Below are 12,494 nucleotides of genomic sequence, written 5' to 3'. Positions count from 1 at the left end.
CAATTTTCCAAGGCATACTGAGAACAAGATACAAATTATTATCCACTTTTTGTTCTTGGACTGGTGTTTAAGTGAATATAGGTGTGTGCATATACACAGGGCACTTTTTGCTTTTCCAAATCAGAGATGCACAGAGCTGTCTTTAATCCTACTGAATGTTGCTCTAATCCTTTGTTTTGCTTCCCCAACAGATTTGATGTTGCATTCACACACTGAATTGCCCTGGTATCCCTTCATTGTTAACAAATTGCCTTGAATGACTCAGACGTGGAATAACAGCAGAATGTGGTGACTGCTGAAATTACTGATGTAAATGTTCTTTCTCAAATTTTTTTTTTTTTTTTTTTTTTTTTTTTTTTTTTTTTTTTTTTTTTTTTGTATTCCAGGTGATATTTGAATCTGTCTCTTTGAAAGGACACCCCGGGTACATAGCTGTGGATGAAGTCAGAGTCCTCGCCCACCCCTGCAGTGAGTACTCTATTTTTCTGACTGTACCAGCCTGGTGTAGGCCACAGTTTGTAGTCTAAAGGAGAGATTTACCCAGTTGGGTCAGCACTAAAATGTCTTGTCTTCCTCTAAGACCTCTAAGGACAGTCAGCCTTGCTTAATTACCTACTTTTCAAGTTGTACAAAAGGCAAAGCTGCTCTTGGTTTATGGCTACTGGAATTCTCTCTTCTTTACTTGCTAATAAACTGATGATTTTATTATTTTTTCTTAATCTTATTGCTGTAGAAAACAATCTAAAATTCTTCTCATAACAACCAGTGTGGTTAACTTCTGAAAAGAACAACCAAACAAATTGCTTCAGTGTTATCTTGGTAAGAGGCCCATCCCAAAGGTTGGTTGGTTTCAACATGTTAGACCTGCTCAAAGAGCTGTGAAGAGATTAAAAATTAATCTTGTTCAGACACTGAATTTATACAGGAGTAGAAACTAATGCAGGTTCATTACACTGTTCAAAGATGTTAGTGCTGCATTTCTTCTATTGCAGATACAACAATAAGCTGAGGTTTATTTACTTTTTTATGTTTAAAGAAGCATCGTGCCTCAGCCTTTGAGTCTGAACTTGTTTGGTTCCTTTACCCACCTTCAGTGGGGCTTGAGGACTTTGGATATTTTATGGATGTAATGTACAGTTACACATAAAGATCTTTTTTAACAGCCCCTCTTTCTGGCTCATGGTTTCTGTAAGTTAGTGACAGCTGCTCACAAAAACATGATGGATCTTATAGATGGAGCGAAATCAACTGTTTTTGCTGTGATCAGAATGTCAAAGAACATCTGCCATTCAATGTGACAGACATGGTTCTGCTCAAGTTTAACAGGACATTTCTGAAAACTGCAGTATGGTTAATTGCTGCTTAAGTAAATTATATTTGTATTTACCATGTGCTCATTGCTCAGGCCTTTGGGTGCATTTACTTCATTAAGGAACACTTACAGTCTGTATTAACCAGATGTTGTTGATAACTGGCAGCATCCAGACAGATCCCCAAATGGTCTGTGCCTTCCACAGCCTGTTGGGTGTTTGCTGGTGTCTTCACTGGGAAAGAGGCCACTAAACAAACCATGGGGCAGAGCCTCAACAAGAAAATGATGGGATTTAAAGCAGCAAGGCAGGATGCTGTGTTGTATCCCTGCTTAATTAAGTAAACTGATTTTGAATCCATTTCGTCAAGTATATACAGGTCCTTGTCAAAATTAAATTAATTTGTGGTGATTCAAGCAGCAAAATGTTTGAAACAGAGTTGGTTGTTTGGGTTGCTTTTTTTAATTTGTTTGCAACACCCAGCATAGAGAGCTCATTACAAGCTGTGAGTTCTCTGCAGTCTCTAAATGCTGCTCCTGTCTGGTGTTTTTGTTGTTCAGCAGTGTCAGTCACCAGGGTAAACATCACCCATGTGTTTGTACAGCATTTGCCCCTCAGATTCCTTTTATAGTTGTTGTAAATCAAAATATAGGACCATGAAGCTCCTGGTGGCTCTGGAGGTTACTGAAATCATTGGTCTTATTTCTTTATTTCTGCTTTTCCCTCACAGATGACAAAGGCAGTCAAACCAAAGTCAGCAAAAAGCAGTGAAATGCCCCTAATGACACAGTAATATAGGAAAAATGAATATATTGCTGGTGCTGCCTCTTGTTCTCCTTTGTCATGTGAAGCAATACACTGGAATATCCATTTTCCTTTTGCTAGAAGCTCATTGACTCTGTGTGCATGAGCCCTTGGCATCACAGCACAACCCATGCTCCAGAAGTTGGGCAGACCCAAGGACCAGGATGTTGGCATTGGTGGGACTCTACACCTTTGTATTTGTAGCTGACTTACAGCTGTACACTTTAGTCTGCAGGCACAAATATTAGAGTTATCCTGAAATACTGTGTAGAACATTCTGAATGTCACCCAGAGGGAGTTTTCCAGTAAACCTTGATGCAACCCTGCTGCCCAGAAAGCAGGATGGAACACAGTTCCTGTCCTTCAGGAGCTGTCAGTGTGTTGGATGGGGCACAGGAGCAGATAAAACCATTTGACATTGTGTATGAACATGTGTTCTCTGCTCATATGTCAAACTCTTGTACATCAAGTTTCAGCCATACACAGCCACAGATGCTCACTTCCCTTCAAAGCTGTTTCCTCCAACAGAAGAGAGGTTATATTGTCCTCTGAAATTATGTGTTTCAGTGTCTAATCATACAAGAAAATGTGCAGATATTGTTGAAAAACACTGACCTTTTTAGGTGTAAGTTTTTACAGAGTATCATACTAAATTTTTTCAAATGATGCACAAACCTTTTTCTGAAGCACTGCAAGAAAATAGCTCATTTAAAGGTGTTGCATTCACTGCTGTAATCTTATTTATACTTTTAGTTAAATAGAGACCTAACTCCGTCTGATATTTAATCAAAAAGATAATCCTCTCATCTAGCTCCTTTGTGAAAAAAAACCTGTCTAAATTTTTATATATCACTGGTTTAATTTTGAACTAATACTGAATTTAGTGTCAGCAAAACATTGATATCAGTGATCTTGAACTAAACCAGTGATACAGTATTGTCAGTTAAATGAATATCTCATTTAATATCTGATTTTATATTGATGATGCATTATTCTAAAGGTCTAGGACGTATTTGATAGTGAAGAAAAGAAAAAGAATAAAAGATTCTTGTGAAAATGGGGTTTGGGTCAGTCACGCTTGACAAGCACAAAAGCATTTGACTTTTTTTGACCTTTTTAGAAACATCGTTTTCTGAAGAAAAGAGATGACTCAATTACTCTTTATAGCAGGCAATAAGAAATTGTGCCAGTGACCATGAACTTGTGATTTGATCCAAGTCTTTATTTTCAGAGGTGCCAAAGCTCTCTAAGATCCCTCAGGCCACTCTCCCAGCTCCATCCCCGCTTCTCCCTGCAAGGAGGAGTTAAACACCCAAGGTGTTCACAGCTTCCTTTTGCAAAGCCCCTTTGGCAGGGAGAGCTCCAAGGCTTTGGGTGGGTGCAGCACGGGTGGTTCCTGCCTGGCTCTACCCTTGCAATCCTCTGCCTCTTTTGTCAGGAAAAGCCCCGCATTTCCTGCGGCTGCAGAACGTGGAGGTGAACGTGGGGCAGAACGCCACCTTCCAGTGCATCGCCGGGGGGAAGTGGTCACAGCACGACAAGCTCTGGCTCCAGGTAAAGCAATGCCCTGCTGGGGTTTTTTGGGTTAAATTTGGGGCTTTCTTTGCTTTTGCAAGTGAAATAAATAGGTAGAGAAAGATTAGGTGGTGAAGCAAGATCTTTTCATCAAGATCCTTTGAAGAACTGCCATAAATCACTTAAGAGTTTGAGGTGATAAAGCATGGAGTTAGGAGATAGAAAAAGGAAAAAAAAAAAAGCCAGTGACAGCAAAGCTCTGGTTTCCAACAAATGCCCATGTACCTGTAAACACTCATCCATAAAGCAGAAGAGAGGGAAAGTGGAACAGTTCTCTTCTGCTTTATTATGCCATCTGCTTCCCTTTCACCCTCCAAAAATGTTCTCAGCCTGGAGTCAGTGATAATTGTTAAGAAGGAGCTCTCCAAGGTCTGAAATTACTTACCTGGGTGGTTAAAATAGACAAACCCAGTTTGCACCCAGTTCTTCTTGCTCCCAGTTTCCCTTGGCTGCATTGACAGCAGATTTGGTCTTGTTCCTTTTAGTCACTCACTGAAAGAACAAAACATTCCCTCCCTGGATGTCTTATATGCAACCTACTGATCAAATTGTCTGGGTCCTACTCTTCTAGTGGGTGCAGCAGAAACCTTGGGAATTCATTGTCAGTGTTAGAATTGGACATGGGACAGGCATCAACCCCAACATCAGCCCATGGGGTGTATATGTCCCAGTGAAGGACACAATAATTTGTCTTGCCCCTTGAATTTCTCTGATATATGGACTACCATCATTACCAAAAGCTTTTAAAATTGTTGAGTTCCTAAATGTTTAACTCCTAAACAAGTGAAGAGGATTCTTGTTGCATGTACTCAAGGCCAACATAATTTGAAGAACACTAAAGCCAGTCTGAAAGTTTTTTTCTCAGCTTGGTATAATGTGACTGAGGTTTGATCACCTCATAGTTGTAACATCTGGGGCAGACAGGAAGGGCCTTTTTAGTCAAATAATTACCAGACTTTATAAAAAATTATAATTGACTTCAGGGATTTTAGTAAAATTTAAAAATAACATTTTCAAATCTAGCTTAAATCAAGGGATTGGCTTATCTAGTCATGAAATTAAAAATAGTACTGGGGAAAAGGCTTAAGTTGGTGAGACATGTAGTTGGCATTATGTAAAAATGATTTTATATTCAGTAACTATGCTCTTATCACAGCTGTTCTTCTAAAAATTGCATTTTTAACTTAAATTTATTTACCTATGGTGTACATCTAGCAAGTCATATTTTTGACATATATATTTTTTTGGGTTCTTTCATTAAAATATTTTCTCAGTTACAATTAGACGTGTGTGAAAACAATTCTGACCTGCAACAATATGAACCTTTCCCTGTGAGAAGCAGACTTTGGGGAGGAAAGAATTGCTATTCTTAATGAAAACCTGCTTTCCATTCTCTAAAACTGCAACATTTAATGAAAATAGCCTTGGAAACACCCCTAAAAACCATTTAGTAGAAACTGCCAAAACAGCAATGTGCTTTTCTTTGAAATTCCTAATAAACTGGACAAATGAGCAAGTTGAGGTGTTTACAATGTGGAGAACAATTTCTGGCTAATTCGTCATCTGTCCCTTTTCCAGTTGGAAAAATGTGGTCTGGCATTGGTAGAGAGGTTTATTGGGGAATGCTGGCTATACAAGGATGTCTGCTCATCCAACCAATTTATTTAAATTGGTCCAGAATCAGAGTTTTGCATCTGGAAAGGCCAAATTTACAGAATCTGTTCATTTGTAGTGTTTTCCCAGGTGAACACAAAACCTTCAGCTGTTGTGTTTTCACATCCAAGCCGGGCCTCTAGTTACCGTGGGTGGAACTGCACAGTGGCAGGCAGAGCTGCCCCTCTGCAGCCTTTGCAGGAACTAATCTTAAAATCATGGAATATCCTGAGCTGGGAGGGCCCCACAGGACCCCCCAGCCCAGCCCCATCCCTGCACAGACCCCCCAACAGCCCCACCTGGGCACCCCTGGCAGCGCTGTCCCAACGCTCCCGGAGCTCTGGCAGGTTTGGGGCTGTGCCCATCCCCTGGGGAGCCTGGGCAGTGCCAGCACCTCTGGGGAAGAGCCTTGCCCTGACCTCCAGCCTGACCTGCCCTGACACAGCTCCAGCCATTCCCTGGCTCCTGTCCCTGTCACAGAGTTCCTACTCTGACTAAGCCAAGTGTCCTCAATGTCCTGCCCCTCTCATATGGGTTCCCTTCCAGACACTTTACCCTCTTTGTATCCTTAGAACACACCAAAAGCCCAGATGTATCTCAAATATTAAATAGAAATGCAAACTTAAATAGATGATAGAATCACAGGTTTGGGTTGAAAGGGACCTTAAAGCTCACCCAGTGAGCCATGGCAGGGACAGCTTCCACTATCCCAGGTTGCTCAGAGCTCCATCTAACCTGGCCTTGGGCAGTGCCAGGGATCCAGGGGCAGCCACAGCTGCTCTGGACACCCTGTGCCAGGGCCTCCCCACCCTCACCTATGTATAAGAATATTTAGGGCCCAGCACACACAGCCCTGTGGATTTCCTGAGGGAATGGCTGAATTCTTGCCTTGAAAACTGTGCTTGTCCAAATCCTCTCCCAGCAACGTGAACACGGAGCTCTGACCTCCCTTACGCACCCCAAGGAGAGACTTACACATGGATGCACCAACGCAGAACCTACCTGTCTCCATGACGGCATTATTTCTCTCTGCCTCTGCAGCAGTGGAACGGGAGGGACACAGCCCTGATGGTCACTCGAGTGGTCAACCACAGGCGTTTCTCGGCCACGGTCAGCGTGGCCGACACGTCGCAGCGCAGCATCAGCAAGTACCGCTGCGTCATCCGCTCCGACGGCGGCTCCGGCGTCTCCAACTACGCCGAGCTCATCGTCAAAGGTAGGAGCAAATCATACTCGTGCACAAGGAGTCTTTCCTCCTGGGGGATAAGTGTCCATAAAAACTGGCATTCTGTTGGACCGTATTTCATTCGTGTTGAAATAAGGAAAACGGGTGAATGTGACGTCAGTTGGAGTCGGTATCTTGGGTATTTGAATTCAAAGTTTGGACACAGCCCTCTCTGTAAAGCTTTGTAGTAAAATATGGTGGCTATAGAGACTTTTACTGTAGTCAGCTGAACAGTTTGGCTGTCAGTCAGCTTCACAAGCTGATTTCCTTTCCAGTATTTTATCAGGCAGAAATAATCTTGTGGTGGAGCACTGTATGTCAGCAGAGACTGCTCAGGGCTGCTGGCAGTAAATGCTGGGATTGATTCTGCTGACACCCTGAAGTCCAGAGTAGAAGCATCAGTAGTTCTTGAAGGGTGTTTGGATTTTAGCCATGTTAATTACCACGATTCAAGAGCCTGACACATGCAAGGGGTGTCTTAATCTCACCTTCACAAGGTGGTGAGGTGCTATCCCCTTGCTGGGTTCTTATTTATTTATTTTTTAAGCTTACCTTGAGCTGCACCACTGGAGTGCTCACTGAGTCTTAGATGGTGAGTTCAGAAGGTGGCTGAGTTGTTCCTGAGGTATTCTGTGTTTGGGGTGAGAGGAATTGGAAGTTTGGGTCTGCTCACAGGGTATAATTTATTATCTAAATGCAGGGTATGAAAACTGCTGTAGAAATGGGATCAAGTTGTCCACTGTGCTGCTTTCTGCCAGCTGATCTGTCCTTTGGTGATCAGATGCCTTTGTTGTGCCTTGCAGTGTTGTGTGGTGCAGATGCTTGGATTACAGAGATCATGAGCAGGATGCTTGTGCTGGATGCCAAGTGCTTTTAATTCCCACCTAGTGAACTCAGGGACCTCAGATAACAGGAAAGCTGGACAGGACAGAACACACATCAAACCAATATGATTAATGCAACGCTCTATTTGAGAGAAGGTGGCAGTCTATATACACTTCTACATAGTTTACAGTTTACAAAGGCAATCTCATTGGCAAGCTAACATTGTTTGTCTTTGTCTTAAGGTGGTCAGGCTTTTCACAATGCAGCTCTACCCTAATTCACACTCAGATAGCTCATTACTTTGTAGTTACCTTAACATAATAGAAATTCTAACTGCACCACAACTGAATTCTTACTGCGTCAAAGGCTCTTAGGCCCCACCAAGGCACTTATCAGGGCCTGGTCTGAGGGGCAGCTCAATTCTCACTCCAGACATAAATCATGCCCTTTCTCTCTCAGAAATTCTGCAACACACCTAGTGATCTTGTATCTTGCTCAAATCTGGGGGAATTAATTCACAATTAAAAGGGAATTGAGCTGCCAGGAGTGGCACACCTAGGATAGTACCACAGCTAAACAGAGGCAGCCTTCCAGAGCAAGCAGCTATCAGAGCATTTCCAGCTCTGTTGGGTGCCTGGAACTCACAGAATTCACAGAATGACCAGGTTGGAAGAGACCTCCAAGATGATTGAGTCCAACCCAGCCCAACACCTCAACTGAGCCCTGGCACCCAGTGCCACATCCAGGCTTTGTTAAACACACCCAGGGATGGGGACTGCACCACCTCCCCAGCAGCCATCCCAGAACTTTATCACTCTTGCCATGAAAAACTTTTTCCTAATATCCAACCTGAATTTCCCTTGCTGCAGCTTGAGAACTTAATGTTGGTTGATACAAGCAGGGAAAACAATAAAAGAATAAATTAAAACCATGAATAGCTGGATGTCCAGCAGGAGAGTTGCTGATGGCTGCATTGCTGGGCTGCTCAGCCATGCACCCACCTGGAAGGAACTTCAACAGGATCAAATTGTTGTGGGAAGGTCCCATCCTGCTCCTCACCCCTGATGAGGAAGCAGGTGAGGTTAAGTGGCTCATCTGAGGTCAGTTTGGTGCCACCCTGTGATACACTGAGCTTCCAACCAGCCTGAGTAATTTTAGTGTGAATAACAGCAAATTTGTAATGCATGTGCACAGGCGGAAATGAAAGCAAATTGGAATTGTTTAATTCTGAAGAGATGATTATTGAATTGTAATAATGTACTTGAGCATACATTCAATTAGCCTGTAATTGAGGTTTTGCTCAATTGGTAGTCCTGCTCCTAAACCTGCTAAATCCAAGCTAAATCTCTGCTTCTCATGTGCTTTCTCTTGATCAGAGGAACAGAAAATCACAGGGTGTTTTTTCAACAAAGATTAAGATTTAAAAGTGTGTCTGTGTAAGCTTTTTAATTGAAAGATCTGTTTGCTTTCCTCTTCATAAGAAGTTTTATTGGAACATTTAGAACAGAATGTAGTTTACATTTCTCAATATTGAATGAAAAAGTTTGGTAGATATCAAAACAGAGGTTTTACTTTGAAATGTGCATACTCCTAAACCCCAAATTGGACAGTAAATACCTGTTTCAGCAAATGGAATGATCAGTGAAATTAAACACACCACCTTGATTGTCTGTGGGCATCTTCACTAAGAGCAATGTATTGTTGAAAAGAAATTACTGGCAATTTTATACAAAAGAATATAACAGTATTAGTTCCAAATTATTCTGGTATGTTTAGTGGCAGGAGATACATTTGTAATCCTGTGAAAATGCTGTTCTCTAGGCAGCTATTTGCTGTATGTGCTAATGCTTCTCTGTCTTCTGGCTTGAATAAATGACAATACATTTATTCTTCTCTTTGCACTCTCCAATCATAATAGCCAGGCCAGAAAAACCTATCATTTCCATCTGCCCCCCTTGCCATCCTCTGGTGCTCCAGTGGAAATAGCTCTTCTCTATCCCTTCTCTCTCACTGGTGCACATATATTAATTTAATACAATTTTGTACAGGGCAGTTTAAAAAAACTCCAGAGATTTTGTGTCTCACTACGCTGCTCACACCTGAATGGAACATTTCCTGCCTGTAATTTTCTTTTAAGTAAAAGCTGCATGGCAGTTACTTGTATTCTGAACAAAATGTAGGCCTTGCTTGTATAAATATTGTTTAAAATACTGTGGAAATTGGCTAGAATTTTATCATTTAAGGTCTGTATTAATGCTGGTGTCCTTCCAAGGACACTTGTCACATTAGGTAAGGTTATGGGTAACATTTTAAACTCTGTGGGGGTGTATGGAAGACTATTTGCAGTTGGGTTTTTTTATTCCTTGATCCTTTCAGGTACTCTGGATGCCCAAATTAATCATTCAATACATGATAAGAATCCAAGCAGAGCTGATAAAGAGGGAATATTACAGCATCTATATCCTATTTTTATGAATCAGTTTTTCTGAGGTTTTCACTCTCCAGAAGCCTCTCAAAATTACTTCCCTGCTACCTGTTGCTACCTTAACATCCTTTTAAGGCTCCTGGCATTTTTGTAGGGTCTGTTCTGCTGCCACAGGGGTAGGAGGAGCCTGTGGAGCCTCAGCCCAGCCTCTCCACAGACCTCCAAGGGGATGTTTTAGCTCTCTTCAATTTTATCTTAGTTGATTTTCAAAGTGTTTGGCTGGAAAAATAACTTGCCTCTTACCTGAGAAGCTTTCTGCCATCGCTGTGATATTTGGGACAGCTCACTTTTGCTTTTATCAGGCTTTTATCAGTAACATGAGGAGCTGATGCTGTGAGTGACACCAGAGGGAGAGGTGGGCTCCTTGTCACAGTTGTTTACCATTCTCTCTCTGGGTCCTTTCTGGTGTGATGCTCATCCCTGTAATTCCACCATCTGTTTATTAACTCACCAGGTACATGCTGAAATCTGCTCAAATGATTGAGTCTCTTCCTAAAAGTAGACACCAGAATTTACAAAATAAAACTAACCCCAAACCACAAAACAGAGGAAAACAACATAGACAAAAGCACTAAGCAATGAACTGAATCAAAAAAACCTGTCAAATTGTTAGAGTTGAAATACTCAGGTGTGAAAAACATGATAAATAATTTCCTATTAAAATAAATCCTTATATGGAAGATTCTCCAGTATGAAATATGCTGTGAAAATTTCAGATTTACGGTTCTAAGACAGACTCATCAAGGAAAAGCTCTGCAAGTATTTTGCTGTCCCAGTATTTATTACTGGAACTGACTCTAGAATAGTTTCAGTTAAATATTCAACAGAAGGAAGACCCACTAGGAGAAAGAATTTTCTGGAGCTTAAAAGTCATAAGAAATGAAAACATCTTTGTTCTTCAGCTGAGCCTGCTCTTGGGCTGGTTCTAGAAATGTCACATCAGGCTCTGCACTGATTTCCTTGCAAACACGAATTTCAGTGTGGGTATGGAAGAGTGTGACTCATGTGTGTGTAACATACTGTGGAATGTGTTCCTGGGGTGAAGAGATAGTTCCATGTAATCATAGAGGAGACTCATCAGCTCCAAGTTTTTCACTTCCTATAGAGCTGTTCTGGAGAGATGTGCTGAATATGAAAAGGACCCTTTAAATATTGGTTTAGTTTTTTTGTTTTTTTTTTTAAATATTTTCATGCCTGATACACAGATAGTTCTATGCCCTGAGATAGTCATGCCAAACGTGCTCATTAAAACAGACACAAAAAACATCCTTGCCATCATGGGGTAATATAACCTCTGCTGGTGATGCTCAATTTCCCATACTTCACCCAGGAGATGGGGTGTTGATATGAAAAGTAGGTTCTGTATTGGAACTGTCCTCTTTTGTCATCAGGGTGGCTGGAAAACCATGTCCCATGTCCTTAGAACTCTTTGGGAGACAAACTCAGCTGTGGCATGTCTGGTTTAGATTTTACTGTTAAAAAAAGCATTTTTATCATGTGCATTAATAAGCAGCTGGCAGGTGCGAAGATTCCTATCTGAATTTATCAGACTCGTCCAGATCACAGAAGTTTCTGGGCACGAATGAATTCATCTTCTTGAATTCTGCCCATTAATCAAGGCCCTCAAAGTTCCAGGTTGTGAGCAGGAGGCAGTCCCTGGCTGGTGCTCCCAGCAGTGTCAGGACACAGGTCATGGGGCTGCCTCTCTCTCTTTGCCTGTTTCCTCCCAGCTTCCACGAGTGCAGCCAGTGCTGAGGGCTCAGCGCCGTGCTGTGAGAAGCTGAGTGCAGACCTGCTCAAACACCTGAGGATGCAGCTCCTCTGAGCACTACACCCAGAATGGGAGGTGCATCCAGGCTCTTTGGCAGGGCTGTGCTGCCTGGGAAATATCTGAATGAGGGAGAGTGGCTCTGTCATTAATAGAGTGTCTGGGAAAGCCACTTCTGCCTTTATTTCTTCCATAGTGGTGCAGGGAATGTAACAATCCCTTTGCTGGCACTGGCTGGTAATTACCTGAACTTGTCACTGCTCTCTAATTCAGTGCAGCTCAGGAGCAGTTGCTTTAACTCAGTTTTAATCATGGGGTGGGTGCGTGGTAAGAAAATAAGAGGCAAAGAAATTACAAACACTCACCAAATGCTGTAACTGCAATTTCTCTTCTTTCCATCCAAATTAATATCTGTGAAGCCAATGAAGGAGATGGAAGACAAAGCTGTTGTATTGTAGATTTTCAGTAGTATGAAACATGAGTCCTCTCAAAAGGAAATATTTCCCTCTCCTTATGTTTAACTCCCAAAACAGAGCTGGAAATGAAGCCATTTCCTTGAGAAGTGATAAGTGTGCAGTTCATAGAAAGGATCCAGTTTTCAGCATTGCATCCAGTGCCACACAGACTTGCAGTAATGGTCCAGAATACGTTTTCCTGGTTTCTCTTGTTTATATTAATCATCAAGATGTAAACAAACATATTCAGGAGGAATACAAAGCCACAAGGGATACAAGACAAGTTCATAAACTAATGGCGTATTCTCAATTCAATCTATATTTTTCCCAACATTTTGTTTCTCTTTTCAGCAGCCTTTTTGCAACCTGGGAAATGATAATGGCTCTCTATCAC

General features: G+C 41.8%; 1 protein-coding gene across 5 annotated transcripts in view; it reads left to right on the top strand.

Moving 5' to 3' along the window:
• The window catches only part of PTPRT (protein tyrosine phosphatase receptor type T), a 465,371-nt gene that overhangs the window by 180,421 nt on the left and 272,456 nt on the right, over positions 1-12,494 (top strand). For all 5 annotated transcript variants that reach the window (XM_021535473.3, XM_021535470.3, XM_021535472.3 and 2 more), the window contains exons 4-6: positions 387-468; positions 3,553-3,668; positions 6,384-6,558. In XM_021535473.3, coding sequence (XP_021391148.1) covers positions 387-468; positions 3,553-3,668; positions 6,384-6,558 — 373 coding nt within the window. The remainder of the gene's footprint in view (positions 1-386; positions 469-3,552; positions 3,669-6,383; positions 6,559-12,494) is intronic.

This window comes from Lonchura striata, chromosome 17, assembly GCF_046129695.1.
Source record: "Lonchura striata isolate bLonStr1 chromosome 17, bLonStr1.mat, whole genome shotgun sequence".
NCBI lineage: Eukaryota > Metazoa > Chordata > Aves > Passeriformes > Estrildidae > Lonchura > Lonchura striata.
The sequence above is the reverse complement of the archived record's forward strand: the minus strand, read 5'-3'. Positions and strand labels throughout refer to the sequence as shown.